The sequence below is a fragment of the Bos javanicus genome, chromosome 14 (genome assembly GCF_032452875.1).
Source record: "Bos javanicus breed banteng chromosome 14, ARS-OSU_banteng_1.0, whole genome shotgun sequence".
Taxonomy (NCBI): Eukaryota; Metazoa; Chordata; class Mammalia; order Artiodactyla; family Bovidae; genus Bos; species Bos javanicus.
In genome coordinates, this window is record NC_083881.1 from 71,527,482 (window position 1) to 71,554,358 (window position 26,877).

The 26,877-nt window shown below is 35.0% G+C and overlaps 1 protein-coding gene across 6 annotated transcripts in view; it reads left to right on the top strand.

Moving 5' to 3' along the window:
* Positions 1–20,206, top strand: part of TRIQK (triple QxxK/R motif containing) — a 117,131-nt gene extending 96,925 nt beyond the window's left edge. For all 6 annotated transcript variants that reach the window (XM_061439388.1, XM_061439389.1, XM_061439391.1 and 3 more), the window contains 2 exons: positions 11,749–11,834; positions 17,085–20,206. In XM_061439388.1, the coding sequence (XP_061295372.1) occupies positions 11,749–11,834; positions 17,085–17,198 (200 nt within the window). In that variant the 3' untranslated portion in view covers positions 17,199–20,206. The remainder of the gene's footprint in view (positions 1–11,748; positions 11,835–17,084) is intronic.
* The last annotated feature ends 6,671 nt before the right edge of the window (positions 20,207–26,877 follow it).

The window sequence follows — 26,877 nt, forward strand, 5'->3', positions numbered from 1 at the left end:
TATATTGTCACCCTGCTTATTTAACTTATATGCAGAGTACATCATGAAAAACGCTGGGCTGGATGAAGCACATGCTGGAATCAAGATTGCCGGGAGAAATATCAATAACCTCAGATATGCAGATGACACCACTCTTATGGCAGAAAGTGAAGAAGAACTAAAGAGCCTTTTGATGAAAGTGAAAGAAGAGAGTGAAAAAGTTTGCTTAAAGCTCAACATTCAGAAACTAAGATCATGACATCTGGTCCCATCACTTCATGGCAAATAGGGAAACAGTGGAAACAGTGCCAGACTTTATTTTTGGGGCGTCCAGAATCACTGCAGATGGTGACTGCAGCCATGAAATAAAAAGACACTTACTCCTTGGAAGAAAAATTATGACCAACCTAGACAGCAGAGACATTACTTTGCCAACAAAGTCCCGTTTAGTCAAGGCTTTTTTTTTTTTTTCCCCCCAGTAGTCATGTATGGATGTGAGAGTTGGATTATAAAGAAAGCTGAGCACCTATGAATTGATACTTCTGAACTGTGGTGTTGGAGAAGACTCTTGAGAGTCCCTTGGACTGCAAGGAGATCCAACCAATCCATGCTAAAGGAAATCAGTCCCGAATATTCATTGGAAGGACTGATGCTGAAGCTGAAACTCCCAATTGGTTGGCCACCTGATGCAAAGAGCTGATTCATTTGAAAAGGCCCTGATTCTGGGAAAGATTGAAGGCAGGAGGAGAAGGGGATGACAGAGGATGAGATGGTTAGATGGTGTTACCAACTTAATGGACTTGAGTTTGAGTAAACTCTGGGAGTTGGTGATGGACAGGGAGGCCCGGCATGCTGCAGTCCATGGGGTTGCAAAGAGTCGGACATGACTGAGTGACTGAACTGAACAGCAGAAACCAACAAAACATCATAAAAATGTTTAAAAATTAAATTAAAAAAGTCTACTCATCTATATAAGCAAGAACAATGGCAAAAAATTGTCAAAATCAACTTTTTAAAAACTCTGTAAATTAATGCAAATTTTAAAACCTTGCAAGTATATTTATTTGAGAAAAACACTAAATCTGAGTAAAAGCATTGAGCTTTGTTTTGTTTAACTCGCCCTAGTGTCCCATTTTCCTCTCCTGAACCTTACAATGATAACAGTCATGAAAGACAGCAGCCTGCAGTCACTGGAGAAGGTGGAATGGGTCTGGGGCCACCCCAAATCCCATCCTCTGAGAACTGTCACTATTTGACCCATCCAGCAACTCACTGCATATCCCCATTTTCAGAACTTGTCTTTTTTTTTTTTTTAATTTAAATTTATTTATTTTAATTGGAGGCTAATTACTTTACAATATTGAATTGATTTTGCCATACATCAACATGAATCCTCCACAGGTGTACACGTGTTCCCCATCCTGAACCCCCCTCCCATCTCCCTCCCCGTACCATCCCTCTGGGTCATCTCAGTGCACCAGCCCCAAGCATCCTGTATCCTGCATCGAACCTGGACTGGCGTTTCGTTTCTTATATGATATTATACGTGTTTCAATGCCATTCTCCCAAATCATCCCACCCTCTCCCTCTCCCACAGAGTCCAAAAGACTGTTCTATACATCTGTGTCTCTTTTGCTGTCTCGCATACAGGGTTGTCATTACCATTTTTCTAAATTCCATATATATGCATTAGTATACTGTATTGGTGTTTTTCTTTCTGGCTTACTTCACTCTGTATAATAGGCTCCAGTTTCATCTACCTCATTAGAAGTGATTCAAATGTGTTCTTTTTAATGGCTGAGTAATACTCCATTGTGTATATGTACCACAGTTTTCTTATCCATTCATCTGCTGATGGACATCTAGGTTGCTTCCATGTCCTGGCTATTATAAATAGTGCTGTGATGAACATTGGGGTACACATGTATCTTTCAATTGTGGTTTCCTCGGTGTGTATGCCCAGCAGTGGGATTGCTGGGTCATAAGGCAGTTCTATTTACAGTTTTTTAAGGAATCTCCACACTGTTCTCCATAGTGGCTGTACTAGTTTGCATTCCCACAAACAGTGTAAGAGAGTTCCCTTTTTTCCACATCCTCTCCAGCATTTATTGCTTATAGACTTTTGGATCACAGCCACTCTGACTGGCATAAAATGGTCCCTCCTAGTGGTTTTGATTTGCATTTCTCTGATAATGAGTAATGTTGAGCATCTTTTCATGTGTTTGTTAGCCATCTGTGTGTTGTCTTTGGATAAATGTCCGTTTAGTTCTTTGGCCCATTTTTTGATTGGGTTGTTTATTTTTCTGGAGTTGAGCTGTAGGAGTTGCTTGTATATTTTTGAGATTAGTTGTTTGTCAGTTGCTTCATTTGCTATTATTTTCTCCCATTCTGAAGGCTGTCTTTTCATCTTGATTATAGTTTGCTTTGTTGTGCAGAAGCTTTTAATTTTAATTTGGTCTCATTTGTTTATTTTTGTTTTTATTTTCAGTATTCTGGGAGGTGGGTCATAGCGGATCCTGCTGTGATTTATGTCGGAGAGTGTTTTGCCTATGTTCTCCTCTAGGAGTTTTATAGCTTCTGGTCTTATGTTTAGATCTTTAATCCATTTTGAGTTTATTTTTGTGTCTGGTGTTAGAAAGTGTTCGTTTTGTTCTTTTACAAGTGGTTGACCAGTTTTCCCAGCACCCCTTGTTAAAGAGACTGTCTTTTCTCCATTGTATATTCTTGCCTCCTTTGTCAAAGATAAGGTGTCCATAGGTGTGTGGATTTATCTCTGGGCTTTCTATTTAGTTCCATTGGTCTATATTTCTGTCTTTGTGCCAGTATCATACTGTCTTGATGACTGTGGCTTTGTAGTAGAGCCTGAAGTCAGGCAGATTGGTGCTTCCAATTCTATTCTTCTTTCTCAAGATTGCTTTGGCTATTCGAGGTTTTTTGTATTTCCATACAAATTGTGAAATTATTCTTCTAGCTCTGTGAAAAATACCGTTGGTAGCTTGATAGGGATTGCATTGAATCTATAAATTGCTTTGGGTAGTATACTCATTTTCACTATATTGATTCTTCTGATCCATGAACATGGTATATTTCTCCATCTATTAGTGTCTTTGATTTCTTTCACCAGTGTTTTATAGTTTTCTATATATAGGTCTTTAGTCTCTTTAGGTAGATATATTCCTAAGTATTTTATTCTTTTTGTTGTAATGGTGAATGGAATTGTTTCCTTAATTTCTCTTTCTATTTTCTCATTATTAGTGTATAGGAATGCAAGGGATTTCTGTGTGTTGATTTTATATCCTGCAACTTTACTATATTCATTGACTAGCTCTAGTAATTTTCTGCTAAAGTCAGGAACAAGACAAGGGTGCCCACTTTCACCACTACTATTCAGCATAGTTTTGGAAGTTTTGGCCACAGCAATCAGAGCAGAAAAAGAAATAAAAGGAATCCAAATTGGAAAAGAAGAAGTAAAACTCTCACTGTTTGCAGATGACATCATCCTCTACATAGAAAACCCTAAAGACTCCACCAGAAAATTATTAGAGCTAATCAAAGAACTTGTTTTTATTTGACCTTGTCTTTATTTGGCAGGTCAAATAAACTCTTCATTATGTGTGAAGAGTCCTTTCCTGATGGCATTTGGGAAATACAGTCCATGGCAAGCATTAAATATCACAACTGCCTGAGGCAGCATTACTAGCATGAGGCTGACCTAAAAAAAATTGTTTGTTTTTTTTAGACCAGATAATGCGATGATCCTAGTGTCTTTGAAAATCCCTGATAGATTCTTGGGGATCTAGAAGTCATGAACCTGTGGAGGGCTATGCCATGTCCAGTAAAGAGCTGGGCAAGCTATAAACTCTCACTTCTTGCTGATCTTGAGGAAGCTAGCAGGAAGTGAAGGCTAAGGCAGAAGTATAAAGTCCTGTTAAAGCATGAAACATCTCTTCAACAAACCTGGAAGATTTACTGGTTCAAGACATTTAAGACAATATCTATCCAGTTTCTAGATGAACATTTAGGGAAGTGATTCCATATGACAAAGAATACAGACTCTATAGAATTAGCCCATTAAAGTCACTAAACAAACAGACAAACACTAACACCAACAAAAGAAGAACAAAGACCAGTAACAACAAATTCTAGGGGAGGTCTGTTTTGCAGAGTTGCCATTTTACATTATTTAACTGTTGCCACATAACATTATTTTGTAGAAAACTGTTTTCTACAAAAAGTATGAAAAAAAATTAGCAAATTATGGTCCATGCACAGAAAAAGGATAGAAAGTGTCCCTAAAGAAGCTCAAACTTTGAACTTACTAGACAAAGACTTTAAATCATTCATTTTAAATATGTTCAAAAAACTAAAGAAAACCATGTCTAAAGACTTGATGTATGTAAATGATGTCTCAATAAATAGAGAATAATATTATAGAAATGTAAATTATGTATAGAAGGGAATAGAAATTCTAGAGTTGAAAAAATATAATAATAAATATAAAAATTTCACTTAAAGAGCTTCACAGTAGGTTTTACCTTATAGGAGAAACAGGAAACATGAAGAGAGGTTATTGAGATTATCCAGTTTGAAAAACATTACATAAAAATAATGAATGAGATGTGGTTAAATAGGAACAGAGCCATAGATACCTGCAGGACTCTATCCAGACTACAAGTCTATGCATAATAATAGTTCTAGAATAAGAGGAAGAAGAGAGAGGGTCAAAAATAATATTTGAAAAAATAACATCCAAAACTTTCTCTGATATGATGAAAAACTTTAATTTGTATATTCAAGAACCTCACAAAATTTTGAGTAAGAAAAACTGAAAGAGATCCACACCTGACCACATGATAATAAAATTGTTGAGAGTCAGACATAAAGAGTGAATTGATGTGATGAAAGCAAAGGAGTGCCAATCAAGAATTCTGTACCAAGCAAAACTATCCTTTAAAAAATGGAGAAATTAATGTGTTCTTGGATAAACAAAACCAGAAAATCCATCAGTAGCACACTTGCCCTATAAGAAACACTCGAGGAAGTTTTGTAGGCTAAAATCAAAATCCATAAGACAGTAGTTAGAATCCACAAATAAAAAATAAGCTAACATCAATAAAAGTGACTGCATAGGTAAATATATCTACAAGTGTTTTTGTATATATTTTTTTCTTCTCCTTTATGACTTATGAGATGCTGATAAAGCAGTATTTAGATGTAAATTTATACCTGTTAATGACATTATTAATAAAAAAGATTTAAAATCAATAACCTTTATCTCTATCTAAAAAAATAGAAAAAGAAGAGCAAACTGAACTCAAAGCAATGTGAAGGAAGGAAATAAGAAAGATTAGAGTGGAAATATAATACGAAAAAAAATCTGTAGAAAGAAATCAATAAAACCCAAATGTTGTTATTTAGAAAGACAGATGAAATTGAAAAATCTTTAGTTAGACTATCTAAGGGAGGAAAAAAAAATAGTACTAATACCAATAATAAAATAAGCCAGAATACTATCAATCTTATAACTATACCATGGATTATAAGTGAATATGAGCTTTCTTAATAGTTCAGTTGGTAAAGAATCCACCTGCAATGCAGGAGACCCCAGTTCAGTTCCTGGGTTGGGAAGCTCTCCAACAAACTTGGAGAGCTGGAAAGGGGAAAGGCTACCTGCCAGCGTCCAGACCCGGCTGACCCAGGGTATTCGAAGGAGAGACGGCATAGGCGACCTATTTATTTAAATATTTATCAAAGATATAAAGAGTAATAGGATGAGGATAGCTCAGTAGGAAAATTCAGTGCAGAAAAGAGGCTGAGTAGCTTGGTTTACGCGGGAGACCAATAAAACTTCAAGACAAGAAGTTTGCACCACTTACGTAGGCCGCAGGCGTCCTTCCGTTCTCCCGAAGGAGAGGAGACACTGAGGCCTCCCCAGTCAGATCTTAGAAGCCCAGGCATAATTAGCAAGCATGGCGGGTTCTGCGCTCCAGATGGAGACTCAGCCAGAATTTGGGAGAGAGAGCGACATGGGGAGACCAAGTTTTGGTGAACAAGGCCCGCACTTTATTTTCCAAAGTAGTTTTTATACCTTAAATTGTGCATAGAGGATAATCGGGGAAGGGGTGGAATCATGCAAGGATAGCAGCTCCTGGTCCTAGTCGAAGCCAGGCTTTCAAACTTATCATATGCAAAAGTTCAGGTGAATTACATCATCTTCTGGCCAAGAGGCCTGATAACATTTTAAGAAACTTATCTTTCTCTAAATGTGATTATTCCAAAGTCAGGCACCAGCCTCCAAAAAAGTATTGGACAAAGCTGCATCCCTATAGGGCAAAGGTGAGGTGGGCTCAATCAAGAAAAGACAACTCAAGGGTCCAAGGTTACAAACATTGAGGCTACTACTTACATTTCTATACACCCATTATATCAATCAATACACTGCCAAGGACACAGTAGGTAAGGAGTATGGAGACTTAGCAGCAAACATTGGCCCAATAAGTGAAAAACCCTTCACCAATACAATTTCTAATCAATCTTTTAACTACTCAAAGGAATCTGTGTTTAGACAGTTTAGAACATCTCCTGCCTCTCACAGTTGGGAGGCTGTTAACAATCACATGTGGCCGGAAAAACCTATTCAGGCAGGCTAGAGGATTTCCAAAGGAATTTGTAGGTTAAACACTGTCACACCCAGGAATTATTAACTAGAGCTGTAAGCTAACTCTTTTTCAGAGAGAGGTAGTAGGGGACAGCTCCCCGTAAAGTCAGAGGTGCAGGTGAAAGCACAAAGCAGAAAGTAGGCAGACTCTGGTTTTGGGGGTAGATGCTTGAGAATTTCCAGGGAGACCCCTGAGGCTTGATCCCGCCTTTGCGTATGCCGAGCCTCCTTCCTCATGACCTTTGTCATGGGCGGAGTTCCTCACGCTGGCTCCCGGCAGTGATAGAATTCCAGTTGAGCTATTCCAGATCCTGAAAGATGATGCTGTGGAAAGTGCTGCACTCAATATGCAATATGCAATATGCACTCAATATACAATATGCCGGCTCCCGGCAGCTACCCATTGCAGTATTCTAGCCTGGAGGATTCCATGGTCTATATAGTCCGTGGGGTCGCAAAGAGTCAGACACGACTGAATGACTTTCACTTTAATAAGGGAATAGTATGGGCAATTATACACTGAAAAATTAGATAACCTAGATAAAATAATACCAAGTACTAGTGGTGATGAAAAACTATCAGAACTCTAATTTGTTGTTGGTGCGAATGCAACCACACTGAAAGATGGTTTGGCAATTTTTTAAAAGGTAAATATGATCACTCACCTAGAGCCAGACATCCTGGAATGCAAAGTCAAGTGGGCCTTAGGAAGCATCACTACAAAGCTAGTGGAGGTGATGGAATTCCAGCTGAGCTATTTCAAATCCTAAAAGATGATGCTTTTAAAGTGCTGCGCTCAATATGCCAGCAAATTTGGAAAACTCAGGACTGGAAAAGGTCAGTTTTCATTCCAATCCCAAAGAAAGGCAATGCCAAAGAATGCTTAAACTACTGCACAATTGCACTCATCTCACATGCTAGCAAAATAATGCTCAAAATTCTCCAAGCCAGGCTTCAGCAGTACGAGAACCGTGTAGTTCCAGATGTTCAAGCTGGTTTTAGAAAAGGCAGAGGAACCAGAGATCAGATTGGCAACAGCCGTTGGATCATTGAAAAAGCAAGAGAGTTCCAGAAAAACATCTATTTCTGCTTTATTGATTAAGCCTTTGACTGTGTGGATCATAATAAACTGGAAAATTCTTCAAGAGATGAGAATACCAGACCACCTGACCTGCCTCCTCAGAAATCTGTATGCAGGTCAGCAAGCAACAGTTAGAACTGGACATGGAACAACAGACTGGTTCCAAATCAGGAAAGGAGTATGTTAAGACTGTATATTGTCACCATGCTTATGCAGAGTAGTACATCATGAGAAACGCTGGGCTGGATTAAGCACAAGCTGGAATCAAGGTTGCTGGGAGAAGTATCAGTAACCTCAGATATGCAGATGACACCATCCTTAAGGCAGAAAGTGAAGAAGAGACTTTTGATGAAAGTGAAAGAGGAGAGTGAAAAAGCTGGCTTAAAACTCAACATTCAGAAAACTAAGATCATGACATCTGGTCCCATCACTTCATGGGAAATAGATGGGGAAACAATAGAAACAGTGAAAAACTTTATTTTCTTTGGCTGCAGCCATGAAATTAAAAGATGCTTGCTCCTTGGAAGAAAAGCTATGACCAACCTAGACAGCATATTAAAACGCAGAGACTTGACTTTGCCAACAAAGATCTGTCTAGTCAAAGCCATAGCTTTTCCAGTAGTCATGCATGAATGTGCAAATTGGGCCATAAAGAATGCTGAGCACTGAAGAATTGATGCTTTTGAACTGTGGTGTTGGAGAAGATTCTTGAGAGTCCCTTGGACTGCAAGGAGATAAAACCAGTCAATTTTAAAGGAAATCAGTCCTGAATATTCATTGGAAGGACTGATGCTGAAGCTGAAACTCCAATACTTTGGCCACCTGATGGGAAGAACTTACTCATTAGAAAAGATCCTAATGCTGGGAAGGGTGAAGGCAGGAGGAGAAGGGGATGACAGAGGATGAGATGGTTGGATGGCATCACCAACTAGGTGAACATGAGTTTGAGTAAGCTCCAGGAGTAAGTGATGGACAGGGAAGCCTAGCGTGCTGCAGTTCATGGGGTCGCAAAGAATCAGACATGACTGAGGAACTGAACTGAACTGAATTGATGCTGAATAAAAAAACCTTTGTCACATTATTGCCACATTATTGAAAAGACAAAGCTAGATAAATAGACAATAGATCAGTGATTGCCAGGAATTATGGGTTGGAGGGAGGTTGAGTATAGAAGGATAGTGCCAGAGAGTTTTCTGTAAGATGTTATAGAAAAATACAAATGAAGGTTTTGGCCAACCCAATATAAATTTTCTATATCTAGACTGTAGTAGTAATTACATGAATCTGTATATAAGCATTAAAATTGATATAACTGTACACCAAAAGAAAAAATTGTTGACTTTACTGTATGATAATTTAAAAATAAAATGAAATAATAGGCTTATATTGGAGAGAGACATAAATCAGTCCATCAGAAATTAAGGAGATGCTTTTGTTGGGGGAGAAAACTTTTGCTACTTAAACTGTATCGTGGGAAATTCAAATATGGAAATGTGATGAATAGTGAAAATGAGAAGAGAAAAATGAGATGATTGAGACCCTGTATTAGCTTAGTGGGCTTAAATTTCCCTAATATAAAATATGATGAGCAATTGCTAAGTTGCTACTTTGATTATTGTGTTACTGATGTAATCAGAATCAGATCCAATTGGATTTCAGAATTTGCCTACATATAAAATCTAGATTATATAAAAGTGTTTTTTCCTAGGTGTAAGTAAGCAAAGTCAAGAGCTTCTTTTTTATATTTTTATGATCATGTGGTATTTTTTGAAGCCATAAAAAAATGTTAAAATTCTCATTGGATATAAAGGAAAGATCTGGTTTTAGTTACAAAGAACTTAGCAGATGTCCCTGTAAATGTTTTCCCTTAGCAGAATGAAACCACATTTTGCAGTATATACTTTTGGATATCATAGTCGGCAAAGAGAATGCTACATTAATGACAGATGTACTTTTTGAGGTATGAGGTGTGCAATAATTTTTAAAACTATTTATTATAAATATAGCTTCAAATGTATCAACTTTAATATAAATCTATAAATATTATTCTTTAAGAAATTATAGTTGAATTGAAATAGAATGCATTATTTAGCCAACGGCAAGTGAAGTAGAATGATAAAATCCCACTTTAACATTAACTCTTTTAGGCATTTTTTTATCTATTTTATGACAGACACATCATCCAAAATACTGTATGTCTATGAAAAGCAAATGGGTTAAGATAATTCTTTTTTCTTTATTTATTTTGTCCCTCTTGCACCCAGAGTTTATTATAAGGCATATATAAGATAATATAAGAAATGACTCCTTGGCTTCATATACATAATAATGAAATTTCTTTTTAGATTCTCATTAAAAATTTGTTTTGTAACCATGAGTGGAGACATTTGATGTGTCACTAGTTTCATTGTTCTGAACTGTTTATATCTCAGCAGGAATAATGACATGAATAGTTTGACTGTTGAGAATGTGAAATCCGAGTGAACACTTGTCAAGGTTTTTTTTCAGCAAAATTAAATGTTGCTAATTTAAAATGGGTCAGAGTAATATTTTTCTGTATTTTGTTCATTGTATAGTTTAAATTTAGATCATTTGATATACATTCTTACAATTGGCTCATTTCTGGATCATTAAGCTCTATCATCAAATAATATTTATTAGACTTCTGCATGCTCATAGATCCAGAATGACTGCTATACCATACAGTTAAGAAAATAGCATACACTCTTCTTTAATAAAAACATAATTCTTCAGCCAAACAAATACTTTTCTGTGTCTAACAAACACAAATATGGCATTTCTTCGTTATTCCAGTCTATTTGTCTCACTTCTCCTTGCCATTTCTAATTCTAAAAATCTAATAGAATTTTAAAGATATTTTTGAACCATTAGCAAACACATTAAGAAATATATTGCACATTACACTTTGATGATATACTTTAGATAAACTGCTTTCAGGCTTACTTCAGTGTGGCCAAATAAGAGAATATAAAATACTCAAAGAGATTATTTGGTCAAATGTTAATTCCCACTCAGAATGACATATGCTTATATTTGACCCTCATTTGACTCAATTCTTAGCTAAGAGTTTGGTTAACAAAAATATGTATATTATTCTAGTCAGTGTTTTTGTTGTTGTTATTGTTGTTAAATCTATTTTCCTCACAGACTGTGTAATAGCTCTTTTGTTACTCATTAGTGGGGTCACCAGATGGTACACAGCAAAAAGCAAATTTTGTGACTCTAACTCAATTTTGTTCATTTCTGGTTGTTAAATTTGGAAAAGAAGATTGAAACTAATATTTCAATATAGCTACCCTGGATCATTTATCAAGCCATATTTATTCTGTCCTCCATTGATAACAAACAGAAGTTAAATATTTTTTTCTAATGAATTGAAAGTTAATTATTTACAGATCAGTCTTCAATATCTTACCTAGAGAAAGCTTGAGAATATTTCTCAAATTGATTATTGAATATTTGATATATCCATAATAAAATTTCTAATAAACTGTTACTCTTCAGTTACCAAGACAAAATTGTTTCCCTGCATGCTAAGTCACTTCAGTTGTCTCCAACTCTTGTGACTCCATGGACTGTAGCCGCCAGGCTCCTCTGCCCATGGGCATTCTCCAGGCAAGAATTCTGGAGTGGGTTGCCATGCCCCTCTCCAGGATGAAGATGTTTAACCTTACCTATTTGATGGGATCTTATGTATATTCATTTATTTCCATATTTATCTCCAAATGCTCCAGATGGCCTTTGCTTTAAACATCTTATTCTCTAAAGGGATTTTTTTTTTAATCTTTGTTGATATTCACTTCACAGGAAACTGAATATGTCTGTCAAGTCGTCTTCCTGAAAAAGTAGGAGAAAGAAAAGTTGACCTTTTAGGGTGACCAGTTTATGGTTTCTGTAACTGGGAATTACTTTGCAACTTCTGTTCCAGGTTTACTCTACAAGTTCTTTGACATTTCAGATGCTATTAAACTTGAATTATAGCTCATTGTCTGAAATTATTTCTTTTTAGGTAAACAGGATTATAAAAAAACCAAACCTATTTTACGAGCAACTAAATTAAAAGCAGAAGCAAAGAAAACAGCAATTGGCATAAAGGTACCTATATTTGATAACTTTAAAATTTGATATATTGCCTGCCACTTCATTTTCTAAAATGGATTGCATAAATATTGAATTCTAAATGTTTTATGACATTTCAAAATCTAAGTCAAATGCCGGAATTAAAGGCTTTTGAAAAGAATTTACTTAATGAGAAACATCCTTCCCATTCTAAGATTTTATCAGGTCTTAGATTAAGACCCAATATCACTTAAGAGAACCAGTTACACTTAAAGTTGCAACTTACTTTTTCTGTAGCTTCTGTTTCACTTCAGTGATATATGTGGCCTGGATCAAAAACTTTTCTCATTTGCAAAAAATTGCACTTTATGGTTGTTTATATTTTAATTATAATTGTATACACTTAGGTCACTAATATACGTAATTTTGCTCATGTATTGGTTTAGTTGTCAGTACTCTCGATGATGAAATTCTAATGATGTTCCCAGATGATGTTCTTTTAAAAAACCAGTGTTTTTACTGCTTAAGAAGGATAAAAGCTATTGAGAATGATGTTAACAGATAATCCAATGTGCTATCACAATGAAGTTCAACAAAATTACATTTACATTATTACTCATGTCAACTCTGCCAAGTATTTAGAGTAAAATTAAACTATAAATAGAAAAATTATTTTGGTGGCTCCACTGTCAAATGTGTAAAAGTGGCTAGTACATATATTTTATTTAAATATTAAAATGTTAAAAGGAGATTTTGGTTTTTATCTGGCAGATGAAAAATCAATTTTTCTAAGTTATAGCTTATAGCAAATGCCAAGGTATTACTACCAAGCTGTAACAGCTGTTGAACTGCCAGATGATATATTTGGTTGTCTTCCAGAATTTGCTATTATAATCACAAAACACGGCCTTCTTTTTACTCCTGGTTGCTGATTTAGATCAAGCATTGCTGTGTGCTGTGGTGTGTTTTCACAATAGTCTCCTCAGTTAGTTCTGTGTGTCGGTTTTTAATGAAAAAAAAAAAAAAGTGAATTACCTTTTTATTTAAAAGAGAGAGATTAATCTTTTGACATTTTCTTCTAATTTCACATGAAATTTCATTCATCTTTAAAATTGTTTCTATGACATGAACTTTCTAAAACCAGTGCTTATTTCCTTATTTTGCAGTTAGTTACCTGATGATTGTCTTTTGTAGTGAGAGCATGGTCTTGTCATTTTCCAGGAAAGGAATGTGTCATTTACTTTTATCTTTCATAATACAGTACTTTGCTTTTGTTTTGTCAGAAAAATATCGGGATAGCACACTCTACTTGCAGCACAATATAATGAGAAACTAAATTAGAATTTGAAAAACAGTGCAGCCCTGCATTTATTGATGTATACCACTTTCCCATACACTTCCTTTTTCATTGGCTCTTATAATTTTTGCTATGGTTTTACCCGGAGGAAATAACCATATTTCTAGTATAAGTCTACTTTACAGTACAGTCATTTAAAGTATTTTTTCAAAACAATGTAGAATTTATCTCTTATGAGAAAAAAATTGTTCTTAGATTTCATTTATGATTTAAAGCACGTACAGAAAAGTTTTTGACCTCAAAAACGTAGCTCCTTTTTAATAAACTAGCAAAGCATTTTGGTTTGTAAACCTGTGAAAAACAAAAACCTTAGCCTTAAACATCATTTACTTTGCTTGAAAATTTATGTGAAAACCCCATTAAAATGATAGGAAACTTCTTAGAATCAGAACCATGGAGGTGTTTTACATTTCAAATCTAGCATCCTAATTAGCTTGCCCTGTCAAACTTTGATTGCCTTGTCATTTTAGTATAGTATTTTAAATAACGAAGTTTCTTTCAGGATTGCCATTTAATGCTATTTAATTTCCCTGGTGAGTGATTTTATCCATAGCGATAATGTCAGAGAAGCAACTAAGGACTAACGAACATCAGACATGTTTGACTCTTAGCTGGTTAATACAGGATGACTGTAATGGTATCTTTTATCACTTGACTACTTAGTTTTTAGAGGGAATCATAGTTACGTTCTTCAAATAATGTAAATCTATAGAACATATGAACAACTGCATGGAATAGAAAAATAACAGCAATGATAAAATTGAACACAGAATAAAGAGGCCTAGAATCACTTGCTTCTTTCCTCTACTGTTATAGTGATGCAGACTCTAAGATAGCACATTTGTAAAATGGATTTTATGCCATTTACCTCACAGAATAGTTGGGAGAATTAAATAATACAATGATACAATGAAAACACTTAACATAAATATGTGTTTGAAGTAGCTATTACTGGTTTGCATAAATAAGACTTTCCTTGGATGCTTGTCATTGGCCTAAAGATCCCCTACTTCAACTAAGTCTGCCTTGTGTGACTGTACTACATATTACAAAACGTTCTTAGTTTTGTTGTGAAGATAGTATTGTGGATGTTATTGCGGTAAAGTTTTCAAAGCAGTCTATAATTTTAATATATACCTTACATATGAATTATATAAATCTGACTCAATCCTTCATTATTTATTTAGAAATTGTATTACCACATTGTAGAACCTGTGAAAGGAAAGAAAAGGCATCATTGTTTTGGAGAAATTTTTACAAGAAACCACTTCCAGATTTCAGTACCATCTAAAATCAATTGATTGAGGAATCATGGATATGAGATATAAAAATTACACAGTAGGGTACCTTACCCTCAGGGGCTTCCAGTGTGTTTTAATAAATGAATGTTTAGCAACAGAAAAATTCAAGAAACAGTAATGATTTAGAATAAGACATGAATATGGCTACTTCAAAATGTGAACTAATTTCTATTGTGAAGCTATTTTTGTTTCCTGTCTCTTACCAATGTAAACAAAATATTTATGACCCAGTAAAGTATACCACCTACAAAATATTTGCATGACTAATATTTGCTCTTTGGTTGCTGTTCAACTTGAAAACTTTTTTCAAGAATTGCAAATTAGTAAAAAACAATTTTAGAATGCAAATACCTGTTTCCTAGTATTTACAAGGAAAAAATCTATATTTATTAAGTGGTTTATTAAGTTTATTTGAAAAATAATTATAATAAAATAATAAGGATCAAAATTTGATTTATCTGTTATATAAATGACATATTCAAATGTCAACCAGATCTTGCTAACATGAGCCACCTGGAATTATTATTTTTATTCTTTTTTGTTATTTCTGATCTAAAGCCAAAAATGGCCAAAGGCAAGGAGCGTCATAAATGTCAGGGGTATAGGTTATGATCAGCATAACCAGCATTCTGAAGGCAGTGTTTTCCAATTTTACCACAGTTTTAACCTTCCAAACATGCAGTCCCCACAGTAATAACCTCTTTAACAGAAAAGGGACATTTTGACAAAAATGACTTGCTGTACCTCCTCATCCAGTACTTCTTGAGCCTCACCTGCATAACATAGTATAGTGAATAGACTTAATTGAATTAATAGGTCCTTTGAAGTTGTATTCTATGAATGTTCTCCACTTTCTACCCTTAAACCTCTTTTCTATGCCTCTGGATATTCTACAAATGTACAATGAAGGTGAAACAGTGTTGCTTGAAAGGATAAGGAGGAGTTGAAAAGCAGCAATTAGAGGTGATTATTAGTGAGAATGAGAATCATGGCCTCCAATCAAGAGTAAAAACTTGATTCTTGTGTTAAGCGAATGTGAATGGTGACTGCTGTTGAACACTTCTGTTGTCCACTATACAGAACAGATGGAGTTTGCAGTTGTGTGTCACTTGTTTATTACAGCCTCTTAAAATTAGTAGCTGTGTAACCAGATGGGTCTGGGAGCACAGCTGTGGATACGAGAAAATAAATGAAACCTGTCTGATGCTGCCGTGCCCTTTTGAGATGCCAAAGTATTCCAACTGCAACAGAGAAAAATTCACTTTAATTTGGCATTATATTGATAAGAGTAATTTTTGTTTTGTTTTGATTTCATTAAAGTAGATTTAAAAATCAAATCTTAACAAAAATAGTTGACACTAAATCTTTCAACCCCATGATTTTCATTAATATTTATTTTTATAGTTTTCAGATCCAAAAAAATGTAATTATAAAGCTAAAAATTTATATAAAATATCCAGTTGTAATTTCAAAATTCAGGTAAAAATGAAATGTTTATTATAAACCAAATTGATTTTGTTGTCTTTAAAGTTTATTAAGTGGCTTATGAAAGCTACATTTGTATTAAGTGCAAATAAATGGTTTCTCCATAAAATAGTATCAGGAAGGGGTGTGATATGAAAGTGAAAATTAGAAGGGAATATTTAAGCCCTTTAGGATACTGTACTGGCATAATTTGTTCTTTTTTCTGTTTAGCCAAGTGATATGCTAATATTGAGAAAATTCCTTCATGATATGTCTCTATATCAATACAAAAAGTTTATAGATTTTCTAAAAAATAATATGATTTTGCTCTTGTGCATGTGGTAAACTTCCTGGCTATTATTTCAACATAATCAATATAATCTGCATCAGATCACTAAGTGAAGTACCCAGGACCATCCTTCATAGTTGTGATAATTCTGTCATATCATATCATGCTTCATGACCCAAGAGTATTCAGTTTTGTTCTGCCACATTGTAAACTATAGAAGTTAAAAATAAGAGTTTTAACAAAATAATATTTAATAAGGATGTTTATGGGCTTCCCAGGTGGCACAAGTGCAGAGACATAATCTAGAAACTTGTTATAGTTGTTTCTTTCCATTAGAAAAGGAGTGATCATTTTAGAATCTGTGTCCAATTGCTATAACTAATATAAATGTGTTGAAGCAAGAAATACAGAGAAAGATAAACTGTGTAGGTACAAACTACACTGCTTGCATCCAACAGTTTGACATCTAAACTATGAAAATATATTAAAATTGTAAATGTTAATGTTATTATTAGAAAGACACAAGCTAAATAAAGTAATAACAAGTATGAATATACTTCTGTTATTATACCCACTGATGTTGTTGTTTAGTCACTAAGTCATATCTGACTCTTCTGCGACCCCATGGATTGTAGCCCACCAGGCTCGTCTGTCCGTGGGATTTTCCAGGCCACGAGGGAAGCCCACCCACTGATGTACTTGCCATTATAATAGGTGTCCTCAACCACAAAATAAGTTTCTTTGCTTAATGACAGAAAGTGTTAAACAAAAAGAATGTGATCATTCTAGACTTTTTTTTTTATGTCATGAAACTGATAACATTAACCAATCGCATTTCATGAATTTCAAATCTACTTTTTTTTTTCCTTCCTCAGGAAGTTGGCCTTGTGCTTGCAGCTATACTGGCCCTCCTGCTGGCTTTCTATGCTTTCTTTTATCTCAGACTGTCCACAGATGTTGACCCTGATCTGGAACCAGATGAAGAATAGTTGAGCAGCAATCAATGCATGAAAAGGAAATAATTTTATAAAAGCACCTCTAGGGACCAATACTTTCTGAAGTACTGAGACAGCAAGATCTTGAATTTTTTTCTGCTGGTATTTTCAGTTTGCAGAAGTATCTTTTTAAGTAGTTGCGTAGGATATCAAGAAAAGAACCTTACCTAGCAATGTAGTATAATATGTGTGCTACCAGATACTCCTATAAATCTTTCTACTTTGACAGGCAACCTATTCATGGTGCATTTTGATAAAATGGGAAACAGATCCTAAACTCTTCGGATGTCTTAGGCAATTTATGTGTATAACTCCATCACATGCAGATCACCAAATCTGTTTCGTTCCATATACATCATGAGTGGGAGTATATATCCTCATTTCCAGAAGCATTCTCTAGTCACACTGAGCGCCTAAGAAGGGATGAAAAGTCATGGGAAATTTTTCATTTTACAGAGAAGCCCTGCTTTCTTTCCAGACGTATTTTATATCATTAGAGAGACTATCTGCACATACATCTCCCGTAATCTTTTTCCTTCCTTGCCAACTGTTCAGTGCACATGTGCTCCATCAGAAATGGCACCTGGATGACAGAAGCTCAAAGAGTCACATATGTCTCGAAAATAGAGTTCCTTTCCTCTTGGGCTGTCTGAACTGGTGTACATAGAAAGTTCAGTTGATCTTGATTTTAATTAACTTATTACTCTACTAATATAAACTTGGAATCCTTTTTTAATTATGTTGTTCTGGCTGCTTGCTGTATCAGTTTGCCCCTCTCGTTAGTGAGTAACAATCTGTCATCTAACTGTGCAGTCTTTTTCATACAACAGTCATAGCAGAAGTCCTACCTACTCAGAGGCACTTTCTTGGGTTGTCTCATATCTGAACAATGCAGACTTGTTTTACAAAATTGTACTTTGCCTCTTGGGAATTAAATCAATTAAGACTCTTGTGAAAAGCAAGTAACAGAAGAAAATATGTGTCTTATATTACCTGCATATGGAGTTTTTTGTTTATATGATTTTTCAAGGTATTTTACATTTGTTGGGTTATAATGACTAATGTATTCAATATTTTTTACTGGTAGTGGATTTTTAAAATATTTTTACAGCACACAAATACATTAAGCTTAGAAAATGGAAAAATATGTGTCCACAGCAGAGTCGTTAGTTACTACCTTATATAAATGTGTATAGAAAATGAATAGTTTGCAACATGTTCTTAAGGTGTTTTATAGTGTATTTATAAAGAGTAAATAAAATGTTAAAGATTGTTTCCATACTCACCAAGAGAACAAAGTTTTGATAAATATCTTTGAGACTTTTGCAGATTTGAATGTGGCTGTATAGCATTTTGTTCTATAGAATTTTTTCAAGTGATTTAATTTATTTCATTAGATGCAAATAGCCAAAAGATCCAGTATCCTCATAGATCCTTTTTGTCAAACAGCTGAGGGCAGAATTTAGCCAATGCTATTTACTGGATTCTTCCCCTTGAAATCACAAACTTAAGAGACAGACCAAGAGTTCCTATATACTCACCACAGTGGACCAATCCAAGTGGCATTTTTAGGAAAGGTTGCAGCATTTAATGCCATGTGGTATGTCTGTTTGTGAAGTGGGTGGCAAGGGAATATCCAAGCTGGCATTTTGGATATGATGGGTCTTTTACTTTCCTGAGTGACATGCCACATGTCAAGAAATACTGTTTTCCCTTACTCCTATCACATTTACGTGAACAATTTTCATTTAGTTATTTTCCCTCCCATCTGGTGCTAAATGCAGTCGTATTAAATAAAGATTATTTCTAATTTCAGTGGTAATTTAAATGCAAGGATATGTAATACTTGTTTATTAGATACCTATCCAAGTGAGATATAACAGAATTTATAGTATTTAAAATACATGATTATACTCTTAGAAATGTTTGAAAATTCATTACCCTGAAAAAATAATTTATTATCCTGTTCTACCATTGAGGTATTCTTTGGGAGAAAATGTTGTTTTTGATAATAATGAATATTAGGCTAAACATAGTATGATTATAGGCAAGTTTCATTACATAGTTTTACCAATACTCTGAGTCTATGGCTGGTCTGTTTGTATGACTGACTGACTTATGGTAAGTTCTAAGAGCTAAATTCTGATTTTAATAAATAGCAGGTAAAGTGAGACAGTGTATGTTTACAATACACTATTTTCGTGGAGTCCACATTTTTCAAACTCACCTTAGTTAGAAAGCAGCAGTTTTTTATAGAGAAATCCCGGGTTGAAGTCTAGTTTGAATCTTTGAGGTCAGAGAGGTGTTATCCTGCCTACGGTTTTCAGGGCACTACACTTTTGAATAGTGAGGGGTATTTGGTGTAAGTCTGAGACTGGCACCAGACAGATTTTAGGAGTGGGTTTTTCCCCTGCAATAATTCATCGCTCAGAGTAATTCAGAAGACAAAAACAGAAAAATTTAATTACTTTTCAGAATATTAGAATCTGTTAACATGCTGTTTCTGCAGGAAAAAATAATTTCAACTAATGCAGCTGGACTTAATGTACAACCTAGGAAATGTTGTGAATGAAGTGAAAATGGTTACTGCATCTTATCTTGCATGCAAAATAAAGAAAATGTAAATTCATCTGAGAGGAGATGTAAAAATATTACCTCATCTAGAATTTCTTTTGAAACAAATGTACTAAAAGCCTATTTTAGTACTAGTATGAGGTTTGTTGTTTTAAGGTGACAAAATACTTGAAGATTTTCTAACCTTTTTCAATTTTTCATAAAATAGAAATATTTCCATTTCAACTGATGATTACAAAGTCCTGAGAATATATTCTTATTTTTCTGTAATTTCAGTAGTGTGGTGATCTGCATATATTTAATAAATGCATGTTAAAATTAATCTCTTTTAGTCTTCTCAGAGCCTGGCACAGTTTTTGCATGTGATATATGGTCAAAAATTATTTGTATTTAATAAATAAAACAAAATTACAATATTTTTCAACTCAGCACTTAGCATTTATGATCTTTGCTTATATTGGGGCACATATACATTTAACCCTAGTTTTCTTGAAGATCAAGACAACTAGCATTAGATCTATTGTAAAACAGAAATATTGCTCTTTTCCAGGAAGTCAAATACGTTATTCTGATCTTAATTATCATTCAAAATCATACTCATTGTTTGAAATTTAACTTAGTCTAAATCTTCACTCTTACTGAAAGTAAAACTAAATTTTCATTATAATGTTTATATTTATGTGAAAATGAAGATGCTTTATTTTTCCAGATTCTGAAATTATATAGTCATGATAATTCAGTAGAACAAGTTATACTTTAGATAAGCTTCAGAAATAAACTTCTAGAAATTAAACAGATTTTAAATGTTAATGTATTTCATCTATAAATAAGGTTGTTGAGCCAGAGGCTATCTAAGATAAGCTTTTATTTCCTTGTTACCAGCAATTAGGCTTCTTTACACTTACCTGAGGCTTCTCTGGGGAGATTCACACCGCTTCTCCCTTAGCAGCACTGCCTTCTTTTATTAGAATTGCTCCAGTGCAGTCTGGTTAGGATGTTTGCTAGATTTTGTTCCACTGACACCATATCTAAAATCAGTATAACCTACAGAAAATATCGTAGCAGATGAATCCAGTGGATACAGAAACACTTTGCTATTTTGTATAGGTTTTAGCTATATAGGTAAATATAGAGGGAACTGGGAGAGGTGCTTAAAGAACTATACCAATGTGGAAATATCTATAGTGGGTCAGTAAATGTATTTAAAACAATTGAACTACTGTCATATTCAGCACTGTGCCTCCTTGTTAAACAAATTTTTTTTTATCCCTAGCAACAGACATGAGATCGTATTTCAAGAAAAATAAGATACTTCACTTGCCAGAAGATTTTTTGATGACAGTACCCCCTCCTATTCTTCATTTTTTAAAACAACAACCAAATTGGTGGGGAGGCAGCCAAAATTTGAGGTACCAATGCCTCTCGAACAGATGTCGCACCATTATTTTTTAGCTCGTTTAGATGAATAAACATGTTAAACTGTGAAGTATTACATTTTAGATTTTTTCATTAAAAAAAGAGACAATCTGTTTACTGTCCTAATTGAGACAACAATCCTTGTGGTTGCCAGTTTTGGCAGTCATAACAATGAACTATAAATATTTGGACCTACCAAGTAAATGGTGGCTATAAAGGCTATAGCATGTGTAAAGTTCTGTTTTCATGGGCACCCGTCTTAGTATGGCATTTTTTTTTCTGACTTCTTCAAATACAATTGTTTGTGTAAATGTGAAGTTTCATGGTAAGCCTAAAAGAAATTGATTTCAATATCTAATTTTGTTCCAGTTTATCATCCTTTTCAGTGTTCAACTATCCATCTGCTGGTAACAAATTGCTTCTGCAGTTGCTCTATTGAATGTGACAAGGCAGGTCTTCATTGGCTTGTCTTCTCTGTACATCCTAGGTAGGATAACACAAAATTCAGAGGCCTCTTTTTTTTTCCTATTCTCATATTTATAAAGTGAAGGTAAAGGCATCTTTAAAACTCTCTCAAATTGTAGCAGTTTTTTAAAAGAAAGTTTTATAAATAAAACATGACCAAATATAACTCTTGGTATAATGAGCAATGATGGAGGTCATAGTCTTAGCCCACATTAGTATGCTGTACATAAAACAACAGGAGAGAGAAGCTGGTGGACCAAAGAGAAGTGACCCAGACATTAAAAACTTATTTATTGCACTAGCTCCTCCACATCTGTGATCAAGATAGTGCCCGTCTCGGCATCTTATTTGAGTTCTCTTGTTCACTTTTCACCGTCTCTCCTATCTGCCTCAGTTCTAAATTCTTGGCAGTCTTGAACATTCCTTCTCTGTTTGTATGAACCTCACATGTTCTTTGTCATACTTGGTGCGTACTATATTAACTGCCTCTACATATCTACCATTTTACTTAGAAATATCACTGATCCTTCACTTTTTTTTTCAATTGTCTTTCTTCTTACCTGCTTTCTTTATCTGTCGCTTTCTTTATCTGTCACTAAATACAAGTATTACACAAAGCTCGAGAGAAGAGTACAGTGAACCTCAATCTACCCATCACCTAGTTTCAACAACTACCAATGTTTTGCCACTCTTTTTATATACTCCACCCATTCTCTTCTGTAACCTGAGGTATTTTAAAGCAAATTTCAAATATGCTGACATTTTTACCTACAAGTATGCATTCCTGAAAGTACTTTGGTATTTTGTTTTTGTTTTCTGTTAGGTATTTTTTTTTTCTTTAGTTACTAAGAAGCTAATCAAATTAAATAATTCGTTCCTCATTTCACTTAATACCAAGGCAAGAGTCAAATGTCCTTAATTGTCTCTAAGATAGCTATTTAAGGTAGGTTTTGAATCAAGATCTGTATTACCTTCGTTTGCATGTCTCTTAAATTCTTTTAAAGCTGACCCTTGAACAATATGGGGACTAATTGCCTCTAACTTATAGTCAGCCCTCCATATTCCTGGTTCCTCCACATCTGAAGATTCAGCCAACCATAGATTGTGTAGTAGTATTTACTTTTGAAAAATATCCGCATGTAAGTGGGCGCCTGCAGTTCAAACCCACGTTGTTCAGGAGTCAACTGTATTCAGCAACAAACCTCTCTTTCTTTCATGCCATTGATTGTTGAAAAAAACAAGTTATTGGTCCTTTTGAACATTCAACTTTCTAGATTTGGCCTTTTCCATTTTATTATTCATTTTTTCCTTCTATTTTTCCTATTTTCTGTAAAATATAAGTTAAGTTCTAAGTTAGGTTAGATCCAGACAATTTTGTTGTTGTCATTTGTTTTTAAAGCAAGGGTATTTCATAATTCCTAATGAGACACATGATATCTGCTTGTCTCACTTACAGCAATGCCAAAATTTGTCACTGGATTCATGTGCTAGTAACCTGATTCCCTCCAAAATAAGGTTTTACATCAAAGTTTTACCTAAAGCTTTTTAATCCATTCATAATTGTTTCCTAGGTTATTAATCTCATTAGGCATTTCAAACTGGTGATTTTCCATCATTCCTTTAGCATATGTTAAGTGAAATTATTTAAAACAATTTTTACCAATTATTTGGTTAGCTTAAACAGCTTAAAGAAATCCAAATTTCAGAGTAATGATTTAGTACTCTTAACTGTGGCCAATGAAGAGGTACCACTGTTGTCCCTGTTGTTTATTTATTATCATTATAAAGGCACAGATTTTACATATGTGATATGATTCAATCCATTGCAATCTTTGTTCTCTTCAGTACTGAAATGAGAATTATGTTATCATGCTTCATATTATTAAAATCATGAAAGCTTTATGCTTTTATACTATTTTAAGTTATTCTGAAAGTGACAGTTCGTCAGATTTTAAAAACAACAGGAATAAGTAGTAAATGTGGGGAAAAGTATAATATTTGCATATTATATGATGGACTAGAAAACTAAGAAAATATTAAGATTTGTGTAGCATGCTCTTTTAGAAAAATATTTGTGAAATAAATAGCTTTATCTATCTATACAGTAATTAGCTAAATAGCATAGAAATATCTTTTACAATTGCAATCTAAACTATAGAATTATCTAGAAGAAAATCAGCAAAAGTATGAAGAGAATTCATTGGATAAAACAATGTTACAGGGTGACATAATAAAACTTTAGAAAAGGAATTAATAAAAATAGTCTTCTGCTCTGGAAATAGAAAAGAGAACCTTAACCCATCAGATATTAAAGTGTATTATAAAGTTATAATACATAAAATAATATCATTGTCAAGGAAAAGTAGATAAACCAATAGAAAAAGTGCAATGTCCAGAAGTAGATCAAAACATGAATATTCATTTAATGTTTCCTATACGTCATGAGGATAGGTAAGTTATTTATTAAATACACTAACTGAATATCCATCTGGAAATTAAAAGATGCCTAGACCATGACTTAAAGTTAATTTCTGATGGAATTTGATTTCTGTATGAAAATGAAATGATAAAAAGTATTAGAAATTATAGACATTTTTAGAAGCTCTTAGTAGGGAAATTATTTCTGGGCATTGATTTATGAATCAGAAGCCATAAAGGAAATACTGTTGGTTTATAACACATTAAATTAAAATCTAACACACAAGCCAGTACCCAGTGTTAATTAAAGATGTGAAAAAACAGTCTCTTTAATATACTGCTTGGGGGAATAGTAACCTCACACACTTTCTGGAAGGGACTTTTGCAGTGTACTTTAAAACTTCTTAAATTTGATGTATACTTTAAGCATTCTTCATAATGTCAAAAAAACAAAGAAACAATTAAAGCTATGTAAATGTCCAATATAGGAGTCTTTTTACTTATCTTGTTACTTCTATAAAATAAAATGTGATGGATTCACTAAAATAGCATGTATTATACTTAACTGCAGAGAAGGCAATGGCACCCCACTCCAGTACTCTTGCCTGGAAAATCCCATGGACGGAGGAGCCTGGTAGGCTGCAGTCCATGGGGTCCCTAAGAGTTGGGCACGACTGAGTGACTTCACTTTCGCTTTTCACTTTCATGCACTGGAGAAGGAAATGGCAACCCACTCCAGTGTTCTTGCCTGGAGAATCCCAGGGACGGAGGAGCCTGGTGGGCTGCTGTCTATGGGGTCGCACAGGGTCGGACACGACTGAAGCGACTTAGCAGCAGCAGCAGCATACTTAAATGACATAGAGAGAGGTCAAAAAAGTTATAAAGGATTACAAGTGATTGTGATACAGTTCTCTTCTGTTTGAATGTATGTCTTGGGCTCCCCTGGTGGATCAGTAGTAAAGAATCTGCCTGCAATGTGGGAGACACAGGAGACACGGGTTGGATCCCTGGGTTGGAAAATCCCCTGGCAGAGCCTGGGGGACTGTGCTTCATGGGGTTGCAAAGAGTTGGACGTGACCAAAGCAACTAAGTACAGAACATGTCTCTGTGTTGTACATGTGTTTGTGTGTTGGAAGAATATTTAGCAAGAATTAAAGAGTATTTCAGAAAAGAACTGATACTGTAATAGGCAAGAATATTTTGTATCCCTTTACCAGTTAATAACTAGAGATATTGCCTATAAGGTTAAGTTATACATAATGACTCATCTCTGGGAATCCTGCCTCCCAGGTAACGAGTGTTAAGCTAAATTACCCTTTGTTTAGCTCATAGTTTCCCTGGTGGCTGAGATGGTAAAGAGTCTGCCTGCAATGCAGGAGATACAAGAGAGGCAGGTTCAATCCCTGGGTTGGGAAGATCCCCTGGAGAAGGGAATGGCAACCCCCTCCAGTATTCTTGCCTGGAGAACTCCATGGACAGAAGAGCCTGGTGGGCTACAGTCCATGGGGTCACAAAGAGTCAGACAGGACTGAGTGGAAAGATTTTAGCTCAACAAGAAACATCCTGACCAGACCCACCTGTGAATGACTAGACAAAAGAAGAAATTAACACATCTCTTCTGGAGGCTGATGAAAAAATCAGGAAATACTGCACTTTACTCCTTCCCCTTTTAGTATAAAAGAAGCCTAAATTCTAACTCAGGCAATGTGGTTCTTTGAGGCATGAGCCCACCATCTTCTTGGTTTGCTGGCTTTCCAGATAAAGTTGTTATTCCTTGCCCCAACAACTCGAGTCTCCATTATTGGCCTGTCACGTGGCAAGCAGTATGAGCTTAGACTTGGTAACGATTTGTGGTTTATTCACTTGTTCATTTGAAAAAAATGAACATTTGCTACATGCCAGAATTGTTTTTGTGCTTGCAACATATCCGTAAACGTTAAGAAGCAAAAAGAAACAAAAATAATACTCTTGCTTTCGTGACATGATCTTGAGAGATGGAGATGGTGATGGTTTCATCAAACAGAGTGGAAAGTGTCTTCTAAAGCAAGAGAAAACCACTGAAAGAGGATAAAGATATACTAGCACTTGGCCTGTTGCAGCCAAGAGTGGCTGGAACACAGAGGGCATGAGGTAGATGGAGTGAGAAGGTCATTTGTTAACGTCCCTTTGTACTCACTGTCACCTTTCTTTCCTCTGCCTAAAACTATTTCCTTATATTTAATCTTGGAAAATGCCTACCTATCTATCCTTGAAGACCTCTCTGTTCCCCGATTTGCCTGGCCTTTCCCCTTCCAGTCCCCATCCCTTCCAACTCACGGATAGGTGAGGTGATGATTCTTTGTCTTTCAGAGAATTTATTCCATGACAATTATTCATTTATATAATTCTCCAACTGGACTCTGAGGTCATTCAGTGAGGATTCTGAGTTTTATTGCTGTATCTCAAATGCCAAGAATGCCTGTAGACCCATGGTTTTTGCCACAGTAAATATTTTTGAATGAATAAATACTACACCCCATTCCCTAGAATAGGGTTTCTCAGTGTTGGCACCGTTGACATTTTGGGCCAGATCATTCTGTGGTGGGGCTTCTGTCCTGTGCATTGGAGGATGCTTAGCCATGTACTCTACCCTGTATGCAAGTCTATGCCAGTAGGACCTCCTCCTGCCATAGTTATTATTGGAGGACGTCATCAAGAAGGTGTGACCACTCGTTGATCCATCAGTTAGACTAGGGCAACTTTGTATTTTCTGTTGTTTTTGCTTTTTGAGCATGGTTGCTCTGTTATCTGGTGTCTTGTT